Below are 24,276 nucleotides of genomic sequence, written 5' to 3'. Positions count from 1 at the left end.
AGCTTGTGGACTTTATAACTTTCACAAAGACCAAATAATATTCACCAATTTGTACTTATTTTTACCAAAGATATGTAAAAGTATAAATTTTGGCCAAAATTTATGAAGAAAAAATACAACATTTGCTAAATTTAACATAAACAGTCTTTTTTTCACTTCTAGCGCAAAAAAAACAAAACCCAGAGGTGATTAAATACCACCAAAAGAAAGTTCTGTTTGTGTGGAAAAAAAGGATGAAAATTTCATTTGGTTACAGTGTTGTATGACGGAGTAATTGTCATTCAAATTGTGAGAGCACCGAAAGCTGAAAATTGGTCTGGTTATTAAGGGGGTTTAAGTGCCCAGTGGTTAAAGCATTTTATACAGCCATTTATACAGCACAGTGCTTGGCTGTGTCATTTGGCCCCCAGTAATACCTAAAAACACTGGCTGATCCTGACAGTTTCTGCCCTCCCCCTATGCAAACTGCTGAGCACCGACACCGTGGTTAGTTTACGTGCCTCAGTCATCCGCAGCTCTGCCATCTGTCTCCTCTATGCTCCGGTGTCCTCCCCTCCCTGCCTGTTAACTCGTGACAGTGCCCACCCCCTTCTGTTGCTTGCATGACCAACATGTATGCACCTTCAGCATTGTCTCCTATTGTAGTGTCCCCCTCTATGTGCGATTTAAAATAAATAATTCTGTAAATAAAAAAGGAAAAAAGGAGATGTTGTGCTGGTTAAATGTGTATACCTAAACAATAAAATTGATGTGAAATAAAAATGCATAAAATTGAAGCCAATAAACCCAAAATCAATGGGAAGCTATGAAAATATTTTCATAGCTTCCCATTGATTTTGGGTTTATTGGCTTCAATTTTATGCATTTTTATTTCACATCAATTTTATTGTTTAGGTATACACATTTAACCAGCGCAACATCTCCTTTTTTCCTTGCTTGCATTGTGTATGTATGACACTTTGTTGTTGCAGCTCTGTTAGTGATTTTTATTGTTTTTAGCGCGGTAATTTTTTCCTTTGTTTCCAATTCTGTAAATATCTCATTTAAGAGCGGCGATCCGTGATCACATGACCGGCCGGGCTCTCTGCTAGTCTCCTTCTCCACTCCTGACTGACGTCAGCAGGAGAATCTCGGCCCCTCCCACTACATCTGTCAGAGGAGGAAAGGAGAGAGCTAGTCGGTCATGAGATTGCGGATCTCGGCTCTGAAATTACAGCATTTTTGTTTTTATAACTCACACAAAGGGGGACACAATAGGAGACAGTGCTGATGGTGCATACATGTTAGAGTGGCTTAACAACCACTTTAAATGTTCAACTCCAAGAGATATAAAAGACACAAATTGATACAGCTATATAAAAAATACATCATTAAATACAATTTTGGGGAAACGCAAGCAATGCAAGCATCTGAATTTAACTTTGTATTGGATACACAAGTCCCTATAGAGCAGAGCTCGGAGGGGGAGAAACCGCAAAAACAGTCAAATTAGGTGTGCTGCAGCATGCTGGTCAGAGGAGATCAATAGGTGTGCTGGTTTGTATTTTACTGCTCAGTCACAGGGTGGGGGTTGGGAGGAGACCTGCAAGTAAAAGTGAAACTGTAGCTGTAGCAGAGAAAGATCATGTCTTCTTTCCTGCCATACAGGACTGTGCTGTGTGGCACAGCTATGTAAATCTCTGGACCGAAAGAACAGAATATAAAAAAAAAAAAAATCAGGTAAAAACAGCTCCATCTGCATTTCGAGGTTTGTCTTCAGTTCAGCCTTAAAGAAGTTTTCTCTTTTATAGTGCATCAATATTATGCATTTCTACTGTATTTTACACAAAACCTCTGCAATTATCCACACAGCAAACACTTTGCTTAGCCACAGAAGATTTATATTTTGTGCATTATGCCATATAGGACAACAAAAACATGGACTCTGTGCAACTTTCATACTCATGCCCAGCTGTGTTTTATAGTCATGACATTCAGATTTTAATAACAAAGAACCCTGCTGCACAGGAATCATTTTATGAAGCTATACACCATATTGTTAAACACAAAGTACACATTTACATTTTTCAAATCAAGTTACGCAAACTACAGTATGTTTCCAATTACTAAAGTGTGGGCAACACTTGTTTCATGAAAATACAGAATGCTAATAGAAATGAGGTGACATCTAGTGGACATAAACGAGAATAAATTTGATGGAATCAAATGTGATGGTTTTCTAAATAAACAGATCGTGAACATGTAAAAAAAAAAAAAAAAAACAGGAATACGGCTGGGCAAAGCCGGAGGGTATTTTTGTCCTGCAACCACAGGTTTCAGAAAATAAATTAGCTTGATTCCCCCATCAACACAGTGTTGACAGGAGAATCCCTCCTGCTGAACCATCCAGTGGGGATGACTTCCAAACCCACTCTCCCGCCAGGAGAACACAGTGACCATTGATAGTGGCTATAACAGTCGCTAGCTATAATCGCATATAAAATGAGACAGGCTGGTTGTACCCCAGTTGATTGATACGCTTGGGTACATTCAGCCTGCCCATACATGGTTCTAATCTTAGCTAGCTCCTGCTGAATCGGCTGAGATTCTAACAGCTTAAGTCAGGGCTCGACAAATCCCGGGTGCCAGGTCGCCATGGCGACTAGAAATAGGGTCCTGGCGACTTGAATTGGAAGGGGGGGCAAAAAAATAAAAATTTTTTTTTTTTTTTTTTGGGAGCTGGGGCCATCTGGTGGTGCGCCGTTGGTATTACAAGTTATTACCACCAGATGTGAGCTGGCGCCATCTGGTGGTGGCCGTTGGTATTACAAGTTAAGCATTACAAGTTAAACAGCAATTCTAATGTTTGTTTTTCACTATTTTCACTGCCATCTTCTTCCCTCTAATTAGAACCCCCAAACATTGTATATATTTTTTATCCTAACACCCTAGAGAATAAAATGGCAATCAATGCAATACTTTCTGTCACGCCGTATTTGCGCATCGGTCTTACAGGCGCACTTTTTTTAATTAAAAAATAAGACAACAGTAAAGTTATGCCCATTTTTTTTTTATATTATGAAAGATAATGTTACGCCAAGTAAATTCATACCCAACATGTCACGCTTCAAAATTGCGTCCGCTCGTGGAATGCCGACAAACTTTTACCCTTTAAAATCTTCATAGGCGACGATTAAAAAAAATCTACAGGTTGCATGTTTTGAGTTACAGAGAAGGTTTAGGGCTAGAATTATTGCTCTCGCTCTACCAATCGCGGCGATACCTCACATGTGGTTTGAACACCGTTTACATATGCGGGCGCTGCTCACGTATGTGTTCGCTTCTGCGCGCAAGCTCGTCGGGACGGGGAGCGTTTTCTGGCTCCTAACTTTTTTACCTGGCTCCTAGATTCCAAGCAAATTTGTCAACCCCTGGCTTAAGTCATCTGGACAGTACAAACTACGACTGTGCAATAGGTACTTTCACAGTTGTGTTCAATTTACTATTCAAATTATATTTCCATTTTTCTTTTTACCCCATAGCGAATGGACTGCAACAAAGTACCTTTAATGGTTTCCGCATCAGTTCACACTTACCTAATATGTAAGCAGGAGAGCATAGCGGTGGTGCCACCTCCAAATACCCAGACTGTGAAAAACACGATGAGAAGTGTGGTAGAAAACATCATCTTTTGGGCGTATGTTGCTGTGTCTCGAATAGACAAAGCAAATGCCATTGCTCCACGTAAACCTGAGACCATACAAGTGTCACTAGTTAAATAAAAAACAATTAGGCAATCTGATATCACAAAACTGGCATTGAGTTTTGAATGGAAGAAAAAACAAAACAAAACAAAGAAATGAACATAGAGACAGAAAATACCCAGCACTTCTTGGTATGGGTAAGCATGTCCCACAAGCACCCTCTCCTATGCAATATTGCTAGGTGACTTATCAGCTTAGCTCTGTTACACAGGGCCATGGAAGAAGTCTATAATCCTGTCTAAGCATTGACAAGTCAGTTTGAAGCTTATTCGAGGCTCCTTTCTTTCCCCCATCACAGAGGCTAAGGCTGGATTCACACCAATGCAGTTCTAGTGCTTTTTGCATTTTGCACTACAGTCCATTTAACATGGTTTCCTATGGAACACGTTCTGTAGTGCAAATCTGCAAAAAGCACTAAAACTGCATAGGTGTGAATCAGGCCTGAATGGAGCAGCATGGAAGTGAGGTACGGAGGTAAGGCAGGTGCATTTTTCAATACATATTTTTGATCCATTGAAGTCTACGGAACCAAAGACCAGAAAAAAATTAATCCTGGCCCTCTCTTTAAAATGCACAGATGTGAACTACATCCATAGGAAACCATATTAAATTGACTTTAGTGTGTTTCTGCAAAACTGTCCACATTCCTCCTTCCGCCCAGGCGATACGTCATATCGTCTACAGCAGCCCTTTCCTGTAGGCAATCGCCTGGGACACGTGATCGTCTGACCAATCAGTGCCCGGCCGTGAAGCCGAAAGCAGTCACCGCCGGGTGCCCACACTAAGAATGAAGACGCCGGCCGGAGAGGGGGGGTAGAGGAGCAGAGCTCCGGCCGCGCGTTGCTGGACCGTGGAGCAGGGGAGTGTCTATTAAAAGCCAGCAGCTACACTTTTTGTAGTTGTTAACATAAAAAAAAGCTGGAACTCCCCTTTAAGAATTAGGGTGGGAGGCAGTCCATTTACTGCACTTTTCTACAGGAAAACGTGAATGATCTTTTGCTGGCAGTATTGATTCCTGTCAGGCAGAGGACACTGATCTTTTAATATTCACACGTTAACAAACAACTTTACAGTTGCTTTCAAAAAGTATTCACCCCCCCCTTGATATTTTTCCATGTTTTGTTGCCTCAACCTGGAATTAACATGGATTGTTTGAGGATTTGCATCATTTAAATTTACAGAACATGCCCTCAAATTTGAAAATATTTTTTTTCTTATTTATTTATTGTGAAGCAAGCAATAGGACAAAATAACAGAAAAAGTCAATGTGCATAACTATTCACCCCCCTAAAAAGTAAATAGTTTGTAGAGTCACCTTTGCGGCCCTTAATCCACTCAAGTGTTGCTTTAGCAGTGCGTTTGGGGTCATTGTCTTGCTGGAAGGTGAACCTCCGTCCAAACCTCAAATCACACACAGAGTGGTACAGGTTTTGCTCAAGAATATCCCTGTATTTAGCACCATCCATCTTTCCCTCAACTCTGACCAGTTTCTCAGTCCAGATTGCTGAAAAGCATCCCCACAGCATTATGCTGCCACCATGTTTCACTGAGGGGGTGGTGTTCTTTGGGTGATGTGTTGGGTTTGCACCAGACAGCATTTTCTTTGATGGCCAAAAAGTTGAATTTTAGTCTCATTAGACCAGACCACCTTCCTCCATACATTTTGGGAGTCTGCCACATGCCTTTTCGCAAACGCAAAAAGTGACATTTTGTTTTTTACTGAAAGTAATGGCTTTCTTCTGGCCACTCTGCCATAAAGCCCAACTCTATGGAGCGTACGGCTTATTGTCATTCTATGTACAGATACTCCAATCTGTGCTGTGGAACTCTGCAGCTCCGCCAGGGTTACCTTAGGTCTCTGTGCTGCATCTCTGATTAATGCCCTCCTTGCCCGGTCCATGAGTTTTGGTGTGTGGCCGTCTATTGGCAGGTTTGCTGTTGTGCCATGTTCTTTCCATTTGGTTATGATGGATTTGATTTTTATAACCCAACCCTGACTTGTACTTAAAGGGGTTGTAAAGTTTTTTTTTTTTTTTTAAACAAAACATATACTTACCTCCACTGTGCAGCTCGTTTTGCACAGAGTGCTCCCGAACCTGGTCTTCTGGGGTCCCTTGGCGTCTGTCTCTGCTCCTCCCCGCAAGAACTCAACACCTTCATGGGAGCTCGCTCGCATGGTGTTGAGTTCCTGCGGGCGCGCTCCAGTGATACAGCCGGCGGCTATTGCCGCTTACTGTATCACTCTGGCCCGTCCCTGGCGCGCCGCGTCATTGGATGTGATTGACAGCAGCGCGAGCCTATGGCTGTGTTTCTTTCAATCCATCCAGTGTAGCCAATCAACAGCCAGGCTCCGAAACTAGGAGGATGACAGGGGGCGAGCGTGGAACTGTCGAAGGGTCAGGCAAGTAAAACAGGGGCTCGGGGGGCGGTATTGTCAGATGTTTTTCACTTTCATGCAAGGGGGGGGGCAAATACATACGCACATGCCAATTATCAGGTTTTTTATTTCTGAAAAAAATATAATTTAAAAATATATTTTATTTTACTTCACCAACTTAGACTATTGAGTTCTGATCCGTCGCATATAATTCATATTAAAAAAACATTGAACTAAAGGCTGTAATGTAACAAAATAGGTAAAAGGCCAAAGGGGGGGGGGGGGTAAATACCTTTGCAAGGCACTGTACAATTATTGGTCACATTTGGCATGGTTACATAGCTTACAGAAGATCACTCATGTAAAAAGACAACCTACAAGCAGCATGCAGGAAAAGCTTTTCTTTTTCAGGTGTAGCTTCTGTAATGCACATATTTAACTAGTCACATCTTTTAGATATTTAGATATTAACAAGAAAATTTAAATATACAGTAATGTTATAAGTAGGTGCACCAAACTATAAAAAAGCGGATATACCTGCAAACATCATCATGTGCTGGAAGTTTGAGCCAATCTTATTTCTTCTCCCCAGATTAAGCAATAATGAGAGAGGATAAATATTAGCAGCTCTGCCAATGAAGACTGCAAGCTGTGAGGAAGTGTTAAGGAATCTAATTGCGTACACAGAATATGGTTACGATTAATTGTAGAAATACCACAAAACTTACAATTTACAAATCCAAATAGAATATAGTTCTAAGGGGTCATGGAAACAGATAAATGTATACTGCTTCAACAGATCCATCTTGATGTCTATTGTTTAGATGGCGTTAGAGCATCCATAACTGCAGCTACAACATGCATTCAGTGTGGGTCCTTCTTGAGCACAGGCACAACAATATACAAAGACCACAGAGATATGTTGGAGTGCTGATCCAGAAAGCATATACATTCTAGCCTGCTGGATCCAGAAAGCAGCCACACTATTTAACCTGAGAACATTTAAAAGGTATTGTTTGCTTTACCTTGTAATTATTGGCTCACATGTTTTGGCTGCAGTTTGTAGCATCATTGCTAATTGATTACCCCATGTCCATGTGTTCATTCACCAAGCTTGCCCCGGTTTGCCAAAAGGTACAAGATAACTTCCTGTTCCACGTCACAGCATCCAATGCATGCTTTGCCATCCACCCTGTGTCGCATCGCAAATTAGGAAGAGCTGACAAAAAACATTTTCCAGCAGCATAATAGAGTTCTGCGTGTCTGAATGATCTGACTGTTAACATGGCACAGAATTAGAGCATTTTAGCTGAGATTTGTAATATTAGGCCTAGGAAATGTTGTGAATTAACAATCAAAGTGGCCTTTCAGAGCTACCAATATCTCTATCTATATATCTATATACATATTACACATATACACACACAAAACGTGTTTTTTTTTGTAACTTTGTGAAACCATTTGCCTTAAACCCCTCATCAGGCTGAAGAATTTAAAAATATTAAAAAGGGTTCTTTCTTTTTAAAGAAAATGACAAAAACATGTCATGCCTGCTCCATAACCCCATACTATGTGTTCACAAGAAACAGAGTTCCTGCTCCTCCAAATTGACTCACTAGCTGTGATTGACAGCAGTGGGAGCCAATGGCTCCTGGAGAGAGGGAGAGAACATCCAAGCCTCCGGTGCATGTCACTGGATCAGGAGGGGGCTCGGGTGAGTAATGGGGGGGCTGTGGGGGGGAGGAGGGATCAGCACACAAGTTTTTTTTTAACTTTCATGCAAAGAATGCAAGAAGGTAAAAAAAAATGCAGCCTATACAACCACTTTAACATCCAAAACGCACTGTATATCACAGACATGTGACATACAAACTAATTACTAACTTTTTTTACTGTTGATATCCAAAGTAAACAAGAGACTAGAGCTTTGACTCAATTCTACCAAATACATTACAGATGAGTACAGAAAAAAAGATACGAAAGCGAAAACAATGAATGTGGGATTGAAGACATGATTCTGGAAAGTAAAGAGAGCCAGACCCATGTAGGAGAAGATGAAGTTTTCGGCCAAAAAATTCAAGAGCTCAAACAACTGAGAGGAGAAACAAGGGGAAATAATTAGTGTAAAAACTAAACAACGTTTTCCTTATGTCAAGTTAAACTAGAAAATACCCAGAATTAGTCTGGAGATATCTAAACCACATCTCTCTGCACATGTACATGATGTAACATAGCGGTTATGTTTATAGCAGGTCTCAAGAATTCATAACTGGCTGCTTGGTACCAAATATGAGCAACGTGCGGAGCTGTAGGTATGTGCAAGCATTCTGGCAAGCCATATAACCTCACCAGAAGCAAGGTTAGGGTGTTAGGAGGATTTCTAGTTTCAGTATGCATTAGGGTTGTCCCGATACCGATACTAGTATCGGTATCGGGACCGATTCCGAGTATTTGCGGGAGTACTCGTACTCCCGCAAATACCCCCGATACCAAAATAGAATACTTTCTCCCCCCCCCCGCCGCCGCCAATAGACACTCCCCCTTGCTCGGGTGAACTGTCCAATCCCGAGCAAGGGGGAGTGTCTATCTGCAGCGCGGCGCCAATCATTACAGCTATTCAAAGCTGTAATGTTCCCGCCCGTATTAAGCAGTCGGCGGCAGCAGGGATGCACCGCGATGAAGGTAAGGGGGACAGGACATGGCTGCATATGGGGAGACCTTGCTAGATACGGGGAGACCTTGCTAGATACGGGGGACATTGCTGGATATGGGGGACATGGCTGGATATGGGGACATGGCTGGATACGGGGGACATTGCTGCATGTGGGGGGCATTGCTGCATGTGGGGAGACATTGCTGCATGTGGGGAGACATTGCTGCATGTGGGGAGACATTGCTGCATGTGGGGAGACATTGCTGCATGTGGGGGGACATTGCTGCATGTGGGGGGGACATGGCTGCATTTGGGGACACATTTAAAAAAAAGTATCGGTATTCGGTATCGGCGACTACTTGAAAAAAAAAGTATCGGTACTCGTACTCAGTCCTAAAAAAGTGGTATCGGGACAACCCTAGTATGCATATTCGGTTGATAAACTCCAGCCAAAACAATCTATTCTGGAAACAGGAGGGGATGGTTAGAGCTTTTTGATAGCAGAAAACAAACAATCCTGCACACGAGTGGATTACCAGTCTATGTATCGCGATGGTGCGTCACTGGCCTTGCTGCCCACAGGAATAGTGGTATCCTAACAGTAAACGAGAAAAAGAAAAAGGGGGCGCACCAGATAAATTTTAATAAAAATTGATAAAAATAAAAAACTACGCAAACGTAGGGGAATGGCTCACACTGTAAACAGTCTCCAAAGTAGCAGCAATGAGTCTAAAACAGATGTACTCCAGGTGCTCACAGAGGAGATGACAAGGGCCTTGAGCAGTTTTCTTTGGACCTATTTAACAAAATTTATCCCAAGGATAATGCACTAGGCTGGTGCGCCCCTTTTTTATTTTTCTTGTTTGATGGTTAGAGCTTCTGCAAGTTTTTTTTAGCAGTCTCCTACTGTGTAATTTCCTCTTCCTCTCTCCAATCATTTTCCTGTACCAGCTAGTATCATGCGTTTGTCCGTGAAACGCATTGGCCATACCACTTTCACTGTTTGGGACCTGCACACCCCGAATTCAAACTTCAAGACTGTAAATTACTTTTACTTGATTTTTATCTAAAGAATGCACTGCCTTACCGCAGAAAAATAAAAAATGCATCTATTTTTCTATAAATCAATGTTTCTGGATTCAATTTTCTACACTCCTCAGAGGCACAATTAATGTCCCACCTTGTTCCAATCCCCCCTTTTGTTAAACATATTTTCAGGTTACATATATATTTATGTAAACTCTTTACTTCTGTATAAATCACAGTGATATACGTTTTATATTGTTTACTTCAAGACAGTACAAAATGCATAATACTTACCCAACCTAAAAAAAACAAAACAGCAGTTAGGCTTTAACCAGGTCAATACAGGGCACTTTCACCCCCTTCCTGCCTAGGCCAAGTTTTGCGGTCACAATTTGAATATCAATTGCGCAGTCATGCAACGCTGTACCCAAATTACGTTTTTGTTAGTGTCAGAAAATTTTGTAAATAAGTAATTTTTCATCTTCACTGATGGACGCTGATCGTGAGGCACTGAGGAGACACTAAAATGCAGAACTAATGTATACCGTTAGGTAGCACAGAGTGGCATCACAAATGGGCACAGATGATCAATCAGTGCCCCGATTACCTATACAGGTCTCCCCTGTGAGGAGATACCGCCGATCGGCTCTCTTGCCCTCTCACTGCCAGTGTGAGGCGAGGAGAGCTGATAAATGGCATCTCCTTGTTTACATGTGATCAGCTGTGATTGGACACGTCATTGTAGCGAGCCTGGGCGTTGTCACCTGACGTAGGCCCAAAACAAGAGCACCCTGCCCATCGTCATTTGTCTATACAGCGGGCGGTAGGAGGTTAAGGATAAGAGGTCACAAAACATGTAGAAATACTTTTTTTTTTTAATCAGTGTCCAAATCCCTATAATGAGAACCACTACTGCTATGTTCTTGGAGTCCAAATCAAAACTTACTGTAGAAACACATTTAAAATAGGGTCTACACTTGGAGACCACTGGGCCTCATGTCTAAAGTAATAACCGCTAGAAAAGTTAATGGCATTTAAAGAATAATCTTTCTCTGACCTATAGTAGAGGAGTAATCTAGCCAACTGCTGTGGGCAAAGCAGAGGAAAATAATTAAGTTTGTTCAAATCATGTTTTAAACAAAAGCATAAGTGTATCTCTCTAAGGGTTGTTGTCCCCCCCCCCCCTCCCATATTTAATAAAAAAAAAAAAGGGGGGGGGAGTTTGTTTTATATTGGGAGAAGAAAAAAAAAAATTAGAGAGCCATTCATATATAAAATGTACATATTCCTTCGACTCATTAAATGTATGGATGCTGAAAATACAGCCTAGGACTATTCAATTTTGGTCCTTGACTTATGCGTGAACTCTTTGCTCTGAATTGAACATACCTGTTTTGTTCGAATTTGTGACTCTGTAGACAGATTGTTGTAGGTATAATGTGCCTGAGTTATGCCGCAAAACAAGACTGCAACCACGCCTGCACATAAAGAACATCAAGTTATAGCCAACCAGTCAGAAATCAATCTTAACCTGCAAACAGAAGTACTTGTAATCGCTATGTGTTCAAGTGCTTAAATACAAACCAATCATACACACAATTTTCCAATAAAAGTGGTTGCAACCTTAAAAAAAAAAACAAAAAAAAAAAAACGTCCCTTTAAAAGGCACGAGGTATAGCACAGTGCTTTTGCCATGTCAACTGTCCCTTTCTATGGTGTAAAATACCTGGGCTGATCCTGCCTGCTCCGGTCCCCCCCTCTGTAAACAGAACACGTTTATTATGGCTGTTAATCTCAGATAGCTCCGATCTAAGTCATCCAGCTATCGCCTCAGCCCCTCTCTGTCTCTTCCGTAGTCTTTGTGAGAGCCGATCTCCTCTCCCTGCCCCTCCCCTCCCATGCCTGTGTAATTATATTCCCTGCAGTTGCTCCAATGCTTGTAACGTAAAAAAAAAAACAAAAAAAAAACACATTCATTATTTTGATCCTCTACGTTTTAGGTCCCTGTTCAGTGCAGAGTGTGTGTTTTCCTACAACAAACCTAAATGCCTTCTTTGCAGAGCCCTGCTGTGCCGTCATGTGACCTCCCTCTGCTAGCTTGCATTTATCGGATGGAAATCTCAGCCCCTCCCACTGCACTCGCTTACTCAGGAAGAGAAACAGGGAGGTCACATGACTGCACAGCAGGGCTCTTCAAAGAAGGCATTTAAAATTATAATTTTAGGAAAATACACTGTACTGAACAGGGATCTAAAACAGAGGAGCAAAGTAATTAATACATATAACTTTACAAACACTTTAAATAATATACAGAAATGTGTGTGTTCATTTTTTTCCCCTCCATAACAATTTCTGCTTGTTTTTTCAGATCAAAATAAAAACACAATCCAATGTGCAGGTGAAAAGCTCTCAACATTGCACATTTGAAAGCAATCAAATCATTTTGGCTTCTTATTGGGTCGTTCAAAATTTGAATTAAAGCTTAAAAATTTTATTTATTTTTTTAATTCATACTTACCTAGGTGGATACAGCATTGGTATGATACTGAATCTGTCCCCCAGTGCCTCTACACTGAGCAATCGAACACCGCTGATCGCTCGGTTCTCAGTTTCCCAAGCAGAAAGCTGGTGACTGTCAGTCATAGCTCTCTGCTCCCTCCTCGCTCACTGGGGCGCTGAGCTGTGGCCGGCTCAGGCTCTTAGCGGCTCACTGATAGGTGGAGCCAGGTGTCGGCCCAGGTATCTTGGTGGATCCTGACTCTCTGGTTGTGATGACGTAGAGCCTGAACCGACTAACATCAGCAGAGCACAGACTTCTTCACACTCTCTGCTGAAAATGGGTCACAGGAGTGCAAAACAAACTGCACTCCTGTGATCCATAGAAGATCAAAAGAGCTTTGGCTGTACTTCTACTTTAAGTCAAATAGTTATAAAATAATATTTTCAATATGCTCATTTCCCCCCCCCCCCCCCCCTTGATATTTTTCCTTTAGTGTATAGTATATAAATAAGTGAATAACTGGGCAGCAGACAGCAATAAACACAGCAAAAAAAACTGAGGTGTTCTAATCCCTCGCCACTGTATCCAAAACCCTTTAAAAGGTATTGTAAAGGAAAATGTTTTTTCACCTTAATGCAATCTATGCATTAGGGTGAAAACAACATCTGCTGCTGCTGCCCCCCCCCCCCCAGCCCCCGCTATACTTACCTGACCCCTCGTAAGTCCTGCGCGGTCACGATATCTTGTTCGCCGCTCAGCCTGGCCGCTGATTGGCTAGATCGGATGGATTGAGAGCAGCGCAGCCATTGGCTGGCGCTGCTGTCAATCACATCCAGTGATGCGGCGCGCCGAGGGGCGGGGCCGAGTGATACGCTGTATCACGGGAGTGCACCCGCAATTAGTGACCACCATGCGAGCTCTCGCATGACTGTGGTGACTAATTGCGGGGAGGACCAGAGACAGCCGCCGAGGGACCCCAGAAGACATGGATCGGGGGCACAACGAACTGCACAGTGGAGGTAAGTATGACATGTTTGTTATTTAAAAAAAATAAAATAAAAATCCTTTAGTGACCCTTTAAGTTTTGATTGAGGGGGAAGGGTTAGATCCCCCGTCAAATTTTTTTTTTTTACTGCTGTGTCACACTGTTCAGCCCTTAGTAGTACTAGTAATTATTGCCATGAAGAAATAAAGAGAAAAATCTAAGATTTTAGAGCAGTCTCCATAACATGAGGAAAGGGGAAATCTTGCATTTAGGATATCTGTTCTGGGGACAAGTATCTAACAGCGAAATTCCCTGCACTTTGGGAAGTTTGTCTAATTTCCTGTTGCTTCTCTGAGATAGGCAATAAAGAGACATCTCCCCAACAGCACAACAGTCAGAAAAAAGGACACCAGCAGGGGTTTTACCCTTCCTTACTGTGTCAAAAAAAGAAAAAGAAAAAGGACCATTTGTCTGGTGGCAACCTATAGCCAATATATAGTCTATAATAGCACATATAAGAGTGGAGAATGTAGACATCACTCAGCATACCTGTGTAACCACACGCTTCAGCCAGAAGAAATGTGCTCCACGACATCAAGAAAAACAAGCCCGTCTCCAGCAACTGGAACTCGCGCAGTTTGGTGAACTTTGTGACGTAAAGGGGTGTTAAGGAGCAGTCAATGTAATGTTTTTGAAAAACTTACTATACGCTTCAAATTACAAAGAAAAAAAAGTACATCTGCAGCATCTGTTGTAACTTATATATCAAATATATCACACATATCACACATATCACATGTATAAATATATGCAGAAACATAAAACATATTTGTTATACTACATTATGGAAACAAAACGCAGTAACATAGTAGAGGATATCAATGCTGTGACCACTCCAGTGGCTGCTCCCATTGCAAAGGATCCACTAAATATGCCCAGGAATATCCCTATTGACTTAAACATAGCTGCGATGTCGAATGTATGACTGTTGTCTCCAGCTGGTTGATAAGCAACAATTGACCTGCAAAAAATAAATAAAATAATGTTTTTTTCCCCTCAAACCTGTTCCAAGGCCTAAAGTACAAAATAACTTTCACATTTTATTATCAAGCTCAGAGGCGAGCGGGGGAAGCGGTCCTCCCCAGGAGAATACAGCGATTATATCCAGTAGGCTGATTGTAGCCAAGTTAATTGATCAATCAACTTTGTACATTCAGCCTGCCTATTAATGGTTCAAATCTTAGTTGATTCAGCAGAAATTCGAACCATGTATGGCCGGCTTAAACTAGCTGGTTGGAGGGAAAAAAAAAAAAAAAAAAACACACCACCACCAACAACAACAACAACACCACACGACAGATCTCCACATCAACACCAACAACGTGCGAGGCAGGGATCTCAACTGCCACGCTAAAGTATTCTGACAGCAGGGACTCCCAAACCCGGCCCCCTCCCCAGAATACACAAATGCAGGCAATGGCTGCAAGCATGGACGAAATGCTGGTTTTCCAGCAGGACTGTTCAATCTGCTTCTGTTTAGCAGACAGCAGTACACACAGACCAAAAGTCAGCTAGTTTCTGCTGAAGCAGCTGATTTTCAGCCTGTGTATACCCTGCTTCAGATAACAGAAAACAAACGCTCCTGCACATGAGTGGATTGTCAGGCAGTCAATAGTCCATAACGATGACACTGGCCTTGCTGCCCTTCGTGGATGGGGGTTTCCTAGTAACAAACTAAAAGAAAACAAGGGCGCACCAACCTAGTGTATTACCGTTAAGATAATTTTATTAAAATACAGTATAAAAACTACTCTCAATAGTAGAAAGGTACGCAGTAAAAAAGTAATTCCATAAATGACTGCAGCATGTAGAACCCAAACCGCACTCTGAATGGTCAAACGCATTTCAAAGCACAAGGCTTCTTCATCAGAGCCCAGCAGTGTGCTATCCCTTTATATATACACACACACACACACACACACACATATACACACATGCATGTGCACCACAAAGCATATATATTGTATATATATATATAAAGGGATTTCCTGAGGTTAGCACACTGCTGGGCTCTGATGAAGAAGCCTTGTGCTTTGAAACGCGTCAGCCGGCAGTGCCCCTCATCACATCTTCCATGACCATTCAGAGTGCGGTTTGGGTTCTACATGCTGCAGCCATTTATAGAATTACTTTACAGCGTACCTATCTACTACAATTGTGAGTAGGTTTTATATTGTATTTTAATAAAATGTATCTAAAACGGTAATACACTAGGCTGGTGCGCCCTTGTTTTCTATACCCTGCTTCAGCCGGACCAGATTCAGTGTTCACATGGTATCTGTATACGTGCTGGCCCTGACTCTGACACTGGAATACTGGTGGCAGTGCCTATATTTGGCAAAAGGCAATGCTGCACAGACAGACAAGTGTACAAACTTGACAGAACCCAAGGACATGTGTAATCCAATGTAACACATACTGATCAATGCAAAAGGTTTATTTATAAAATGTCTTAGGACAGGTTTTCTTTTTAGAAGTTAATCTGAAAAATATATATGCCCAACCCACATGAACAAGGATGCTCTCACAGCTGTCCTTCATTGCATGTCAGTCTGGAATATGCACTACACATTGAGATAGTTACAGAACACCAACAATAAACCTTTAGAACATGTATCAGAGGACTTACGAGGACAATACTATGGCAACTGCATCGTTCAGGACACTTTCACCAAATAGAAGGGCGTAGAGCTCAACATCAACTTGCAGCTCATGAAATATGGCAAGGACAGTCACTAGAACAAAAAAGGAAGAATACATTTGGCACAATATAGAAATTTTAATCATGAAAAGAGAAAATTAAACTTGTACAGCCCCAGATTTTGTTTTTGCCAAAGCACAGACAAAATAGGTTTAATAAAGTAAATGCAATATGGCTCCTGGAGGTGTTTTGTACACAACTGGTGTACAAAACACCCCCAGAAATATCATTAACCACTTAAGCCTCGGACCATTTGGCTGCCCAAAGACTAGGAGACTTTTTGCGATTCGGCACTGCGTCGCTTTAACGGACAATTGCTTAGTCGTGCGACGTGGCTCCCAAACAAAATTGACATATTTTTTTCCCCACGAATAGAGCTTTCTTTTGGTGGTATTTGATTACCTCGGCGGTTTTAATTGTTTACGTTATAAACAAAAATAGAGCGACAATTTTGATTAAAAAAAATATATATATTTAATTTTGAGATAGATAGATAGATAGATAGATAGATAGATAGATAGATAGATAGATAGATAGATAGATAGATAGATAGATAGATAGATAGATAGAGATAGATATTCTACATATTTTTTGTTAAAAAAAAAATAAGCATTTATTGATTGGTTTGCGCAAAAGCTATAGCGTCAACAAAATAGGGGATAGTTTTATGGCATTTTAATACATTTTTTTTATTTTATTTTTATTTACTAGTAATGGCAGCGATCAGCGATTTTTATGGCGGACACATCGGACAATTTTGATGCCATTTTGGGACCATTGTCCTTGACACAGCGATCAGTGCAATAAAAATTACACAGGCGCCGCCGTGCACCCACAATGCCGCATCTTAAAAGGGGACATGCAAGCGCGTCGATCTGCCCACAGGAGTCATTGTTTCGACGTATATATGCGTGACCCGGTCGTTAAGCGGTTAATCGTTCCTCTAACTGAAAAGAGGATTTGAAACAAATGTAAAAAGTATAAGCCTGAACTCAAACCTTTGGTATATAACCTGTTAATATTTTATTCCTGGATAACTGGAACTACTATACAATGACAATGTATAAAATCTTAAAAGTATCATTAAACCCTCAGACTTATTTACATTTTTCAATTTAGGTTTACAAAAAGAAAAGTGCCACAATAATTGTTCCTCAATGTGCCCCAAATCATATACTTTCAATTTCCCTGTTATGCATCTCTCAGCATTGCTTCCCCGAACCGCTAGTTGGGGAACGCACACTGCTTGTGTCACATATAAAAAAAAAAAACACACACACGTCCTCATATCAGAACTTTAAGTCTCATCATTTTACACAACATGTCTGCCTCATCTGTTTAAGCTCTGTGTTGGGAGCTGCTGTTAAACACCCTTAGAGGATGGGTCCAATTCAAGTATGTATGTGCGATTCCAGATCAGCCTCTGTGTATACTATATCACTCTAGTAGCCCAAGCTGCTACAGTGATAGCTGCAATATTTTTGGTGCCATGTTGAGTGGCTTCCGCACAGTAGCAGAAAAGGGGTTACTCTACATTCATTAAATACCTTGTAGTTATCCAATGAATGAAATGCTGAATGGATGAGGTGGAGATCATATTAATGCCCCCCTCTCCACCTCATTCAGCGAGAGGATACTTTGCATTTATCAAGAAAATTGCAATGCCCATCCAAAAATGGAAGTATGTTTACATCTGCACGCTAAAGTCTGCCAATGTCCGTCTTCTTCCCCCCCCCCCCCCCCCCGTGGCCAATGACATGTTGCTGGGACAAGCGTGTAAGGAAACCACCCACCATTAAAATTCAACACATGAACCACATGTACATTTACCAGGATCAGTGGCAGAAAGAATGGCTCCAAAAAATAGGCAGTCCGTGAAGTAAAAATCGCCACCAAGTGTTCCAGTGACCTTCATAAGCTTCACACACCCATATATAAGAGATCTAGGGTAGAAAGAAACAGACTAAAAGTTGTTCATCATTTATTGTTCAAATTCCTGTAGATTCATTTCCCAGTAGGACTTTACAAAATCAATACAGTGGTAGAATTGCTGTAGGGATGTAAAGAAAAAGTCACTGTGATATCACATAGTACTAGAGTGAAAATACAACATAGTATAATTCTGCATGCAAAGGAAGCCGTTCTCTGTTACAAGGCAATAAGCCTTTTAGACTGATCCCTACTTAATTCTCAGAGTGCAGAGGACCATAGTGATCATATGTTCCTTGAGTGAGCATCACAGCATCCAATCACTCAAAAGCAGGCACGTCAAGCAGACTATAATCACCCAATATGGTGAATTTATTAAAAGGAAAAAAAATATGGTAACAACCAATCAGCACCTTAAATACTCTAAGCTGAAGTGGGAAGTAAGAATTCTGATTGGCTCCCGTTGGAAACACCTCCATTATTTGCTGCCCTAGTTTTCAGAGATTAGCCTTCCTGTAACTTATTTACCCATTTGAGGACTTGAATGTACACAGAACATCAGTACTTCCACTTTCTTGAAAAGTGACTGACCCCAACTTGTATATTAAATCTAGCAGCTTTCACCATGCCGCTTGGTTGCGATCAGTGCCCAAAAGTCAGTTAAGAGACTTAAGAGGAACTGTACTGATAGGAAATACTTCCTCCGAGAGGGCCTCAGTACTTCAAATTAAGTTCTTGAAGAAAAGTTATCGCTTATCTGAGCTAGAGGAAGCCATTAGACATGATGAGGAGAGGAGCAGGGAGGACCTTTTGGTCCCCAAGTTGAGGGAAGTTGATGATTCCTTTAAGTTCTTTTCCAACTACATTATCCCACCAGCACTAGTCAGTCAAGTAGAGACATTTGGGCATACTCTGAAATGACAGGGTGTTAGGGTCATATTTGCCTATTTAGGGGTGTTCCTTCACTCCTTTTACAAGTAGCTCTAATCGTCATTGAGCCTCCCCAAGAACTTGTCCTTTTTTCAGAATATGGGTGGCTTTTTCCCCTCGCAGGAAATGCCCCATTTGTAAAATTAATGACAATATGAATAGAAGGACTGAATCTTTCAATTCTAGCGCTACTGGGGAATGGTTTCCGATTAAGCCTTTTATCACGTGTACCACGAAGAATGTGGTATACGTTATTTGTTGTCCTTGTGGGCTTCAATATACTGGCTGTACCATTCGCATGCTTGATTTACGACTTAGTGAGCATGTGGCCAATATCAAGAAAGGATTTCCGAAACAGTTTATCCAAACATTAGGATTTATGCCACAATCGGGATCCCAAAGGTACGGTGTTCCTAGGGATTGACCATTTTAAAAATTACTGGAGAGGTAGCAATACTGTTAGAGAAATATCACGTTTAGAAACCAAACTGATATATCAAGTTAAATGCTATGCTCCCCATGGCATGAATCTTGAGTGGGATGTAAATTCCTTCATCAACAATAGTTGATTATGAGTTATTAACTACGCCAAGTCTGTTTTTTTCCTTTTTATGGTTTAAGAGTTTGTCATCTGACCCTTTTTAAAGTATTTTTAGATGTTATGTATTTTTTGATTTGCAATTATAGAGATTTTGCCGAGTATAATGGTGTTGATTGTAACCTTGTGTTGTTATTCTAGCCATATTTATATCAAAACCACAAGATGGCGCTGTTTCCCAGTGCGGTCGCTACTTTTTATTCTTGCCATTTGAATTTCAATGCAACACTATCCAACCTATTCACTGTTATTATGGAATAGTTAAGATTAGTGTACCAGAATACCTCATTCGAACAGAACTTGATCGTATCCATGACCGTTTCCTGTTGTTGGAGCGCATTTTTACTTCTTGCTTCCTGTAATTGGATTGCACCGAGCGTCCTGCCCGCCGTCCCCCATTTATGATCATCGCACTGCACGTCAGGCCACGGCCCTGAAGACGTTAGTGATGGCGAAACTAGTAGGGAGGAGGCTGTAACGTGCAACGCAACACGGCGGCCATCTTTATGGTTAGAAGCGCTGGAATTTTCTTCTATTTTTTTTATCTGCCTGATATGTACTTGATAAATGTGAGTGTATCAACTTCTTTATTAAACTACTTAATGGGATGTCTGCACTATGAAGTGTTTTGTTTTCTGGGTTCTCTGCTAACGAGGTTAAGGGCCCGATTATGCTCATGCTGCTTAGGATCCTATCTTGGGAGGAATCCAGGATTGCTGACTTTTACTAAAGGAGCTTCTCCCTTTTCTCTACACCCTTTGCTGTTGAAGAGCCACTATTGATAGATTGTCGTGCAAGTTTTTATCTTCCTTTTGGTAAGAAGCAGTGTGTTTGGGTGTTGGTGTCGGTTTCCGAACCAGTGATCTCTACTAGAAGTTTTATATGAACTTTATTATTGTTCAATTACATTTAATGTTATGAGTGATTCAGTTCCTATACAAGTGCTGCACCATTTTTTACAAGTACACAGGACATATATAGCACGTCCTGTTCTTCTACCCGGCTACTGCAAAGCCTCAAATAGCTCATGTCCTTAAATATATGTGTTCTGTTATCTTAAAGTAGCAGTATACCCAGTAAAGTGACAAGCCTCAGGTGATACACAGATTAAACAAATCCCCCTACACAAGTTGTACCTGTTTATCTGCAGCAGTCTCTCCTCTACAGTATTCTAAAAAACACGGATCAAAGGCTATGTCTCCGCTTCAGAAGGCAAGGTGCAAGGATCTTATGTCACACATTGCACAAAAGATAGAATGTAACCATAAGATAGAATGTAACCAAGTGTAACCCGAGACCTGAGTGAAGACAAAACACACCCCCTTCTACAGAGTCTCAAAAAGACATATGCACAGCTGAGGCCATCAATCACCTTCTGTGTGATGGAGGTGGGCAGGGTCGTTCCAAGATTCTGCGGTATCTGGATAACCTGTCAGAAGTGACTAATGCAGATAGAGACAGGAGATAAAAATCACACTTTGTACTGTAGATTGAGGTTAGTACACACTAGAGGGATATGCTCTATTTCAGGCGCTTACAAGCACTTGAATGACAAGCTTATTGCCAAAAAGAAAAAAAAAGGTCTATAGCAGATATTTAAAAATTGTTCTGGTCCAAAGGTCGCTTACAGGTGTCAGAGCAGAAGTACCGGTACTTAAGGAAGTGTCTGTGGGATAAAATGTCTGTGCTGCTTCCCTTGACAGTATAGGAAATTGGTGAAAAAAGAAACGCTGGATTATCGTTTGTAGAAAAGGGGAGCGTTAGATGCGTTTCCCCTCATTTTCAGAAATAAGGCCCACGGTCTCTGCAAAACACCAGCATTAATGAAACTAAAGTGGTCGTAAACCCTTACATATACCCAGTTAAGTGACTGGCCTCAAGTGGTACACAGAGATGAAACACATATTCCTACACAAGTTGTACCTGCAGCCCTCTCTTCTCTACAGCCAAAGTGAAGAATTTATATAGCTATTTGAGCTTTTTAGAAATCAGGGGGCAGGAACCTGCAGTTGCACTATGTAGAGCTCAGTGAATGGGAGCTCTGAAAGCCAATTGGAGGGAAGCTACCCACCCCACCTTCACCCAGCACTCAGAAAAGAGTTGAAGTTTTCAAGCAAGAGCTGTGCTGGAGCTCCCTCCCCTGTCACCTTTTACCACTTGGTGTCAGAAAAATCTGTCAGAACTGACTCGGGCAGATAGAGGAATGAGGTAGCAGATAGAAATGAAACTTAGTGAGACAAGTACACACTATAGAGGCGTATGTTTTTTTCATAGCAGAGGTTTACAACAATTTTTTGAACCACTCTATACTACTCAACCACTCAAATACCTACAATATAAAGGCCAACCATTCTATAGACCAATATAACAATGAAGGGCTAAATAACAAGACAACATATGGAAGCTCTACATATCTGACAGGATCAACAGTTCTTTGCACGAATCAGACAGATATTAAAAAAATGCTTCCAATTGTATACCAAGTCATATTCCAATACAAACCAAAAAGGAGCAAAAGAAAGGAGCAGAAAATAATTAGAAGAAATTAAGCTATATACTGCAACTTTTTCTATAGGACCATTTAGAAAGTTACCCTAAGACCAAACCAGGGTAAAAAAATCAAATAAAAAAAAATCAAAAAAAATCATTGTTTTTTGTGTAAGAAAAAAAACAAAAACAAAATTTAAAAGATTTTACATTTCAAATTAATTTAAATCTGTTTTTTTTTTTTATTTAAAAATCGATCATCATCCAAAAATTTAAGTAAAATGCACTCGGAGTAAAAATATATCTAAAATATAGTTTACCATTTATGATATCATTTTTTTTGTAAACTCAATAAATCCAAGCTCTGCAAGCAGAGATAACATGCACTCTATTGATGCATTCACACAATTTAACAGTAACCATGATACAAAAAATAGTTTTGCAAATCTATGTAAACAAACCGATTGAATAGGTTCTGATATTGCAGTTTTACTAAACTGACGGCTTATTATTATAAATAGGAAACCTTTATTTTGTTTGTAAATAAAGATTTCAACTACCAGCAAGAATGAGTCCTTACATTTAAAGAGCACCTGTCACTTAACCACTTACCCCCCGGACCATATTGCTGCCCAAAGACCAGAGTACTTTTTGCGATTCGGGACTGCGTCGCTTTAACAGACAATTGCGCGGTCGTGCGACGTGGCTCCCAAACAAAATTGGCGTCCTTTTTTTCCCCACAAATAGAGCTTACTTTTGGTGGTATTTGATCACCTCTGCGGTTTTTAGTTTTTGCGCTATAAACAAAAATAGAGAGCCAATTTTGAAAAAAATGAATATTTTTTACATTTTGCTATAATAAATATCCCCCAAAAATATATAAAAAAACATTTTTTTTCCTCAGTTTAGGCCGATACGTTTTCTTCTACATATTTTTCGTAAAAAAAAAAAATCGCAATAAGCGTTTATTGATTGGTTTGCACAAAAGTTATAGCGTTTACAAAATAGGGGGTATTTTTGTGTCATTTTTATTATATTTTTTTTTACTAGTAATGGCGGCAATCAGCGATTTTTTTTTCGGTATTGCGACATTATGGCGGACACTTTGGACACTTTTGACACATTTTTGGGACCATTGGCATTTTTATAGCGATCAGTGCTATAAAAATGCATTGGATTACTATAAAAATGCCACTGGCAGTGAAGGGGTTAACACTAGGGGGCGGGGAAGGGGTTAAGTATGCCTGGGTGTGTTCTTACTGTGGGGGGGGGGGGTGGCCTCACTAGGGGAAACACTGATCCTCTGTTCATACATTGTATGAACAGAAGATCAGCATTTCCCCTGCTGACAGGACCGAGAGCTGTGTGTTTACACACACAGCTCCCGGTCCCCGCTCTGCAACGAGCGATCGCGTGTGCCCGGCGGCGATCGCGCCCGCCGGGCACACGCACGGGAGTCGGGGGCGAGCGGGCGGCACGCGCCCCTAGTGGCGGCTGGGAGAGAGGACGTCATATTACGTGCTCTCGCCCAGCAGAGCCACCTTGTGGACGTATAACGACGGTGCGCGGTCGGCAAGTGGTTAAGATCCATCATAGCAGCTTCTGTTAGTGGCATCCACTCACCTGCTGCCGCCACATTCCTCACCTTGTTGTGTCACTGCCGCATGACCAGCCGTCCCATTAAAGTGAATGAGACTGTCGGTGAGTCAACAGCGGGTCAGAGGAGCTGCTTCGGGACAGAGATGACAGTTGCTCTTTAAAAATTATGATTTAAATCAAGCCTTTTTACTAGTGATTTAAATCAAATCCACCCTGGACAAAACTGCTTTTCTGCAGGATGTCTAAAATTAGTAGCTAAACGAAGCCATGGGCTGAATGGCAAAATCAGCTAGAATTATAAAAATAATTAAAAATTGCCTTTTTAGAGAGTTGATAACTGTTACATGGGTGACTAGAAATCATTTCATATACAGGTGAAACTCGAAAAATTTGAATATCATGCAAAATTTCATTTATTTCACTAATGCAACTTAAAAGGTAAAACCAATATATGAGATATACTCATTACATGCAAAGCAAGGTAGTTCAAGCAGTGATTTGTCATAATTGTGATTATTATGGCTTACAGCTCCCGAAAACCCCAAATACACAATCTCCGAAAATTTGAATATTGTGAAAAGGTGCGATATTTTAGGCTCAACGTGTCCCACTCTAATCAGTTAATTAAGCCATAACACGTGCAAAGGGTCCGTGAACCTTTACATGGTCTCTCAGTCTGGTTCAGTAG

General features: G+C 41.0%; 1 protein-coding gene across 1 annotated transcript in view; it reads right to left on the bottom strand.

Moving 5' to 3' along the window:
- The window catches only part of SLC9A6 (solute carrier family 9 member A6), a 99,947-nt gene that overhangs the window by 42,494 nt on the left and 33,177 nt on the right, over positions 1 to 24,276 (bottom strand). The window contains exons 5-12 of the mRNA XM_040323738.1: positions 17,876 to 17,988; positions 15,974 to 16,079; positions 14,164 to 14,305; positions 13,834 to 13,939; positions 11,189 to 11,277; positions 8,099 to 8,212; positions 6,658 to 6,769; positions 3,576 to 3,729 (exon numbers count right to left, since the gene is read on the bottom strand). Coding sequence (XP_040179672.1) covers positions 3,576 to 3,729; positions 6,658 to 6,769; positions 8,099 to 8,212; positions 11,189 to 11,277; positions 13,834 to 13,939; positions 14,164 to 14,305; positions 15,974 to 16,079; positions 17,876 to 17,988 — 936 coding nt within the window. The remainder of the gene's footprint in view (positions 1 to 3,575; positions 3,730 to 6,657; positions 6,770 to 8,098; positions 8,213 to 11,188; positions 11,278 to 13,833; positions 13,940 to 14,163; positions 14,306 to 15,973; positions 16,080 to 17,875; positions 17,989 to 24,276) is intronic.

Source organism: Rana temporaria, chromosome 9 (genome assembly GCF_905171775.1).
Source record: "Rana temporaria chromosome 9, aRanTem1.1, whole genome shotgun sequence".
Classification (NCBI taxonomy): domain Eukaryota; kingdom Metazoa; phylum Chordata; class Amphibia; order Anura; family Ranidae; genus Rana; species Rana temporaria.
Note: the sequence above shows the minus strand (reverse complement) of the source record. Positions and strands in the feature narration are given on the sequence as shown.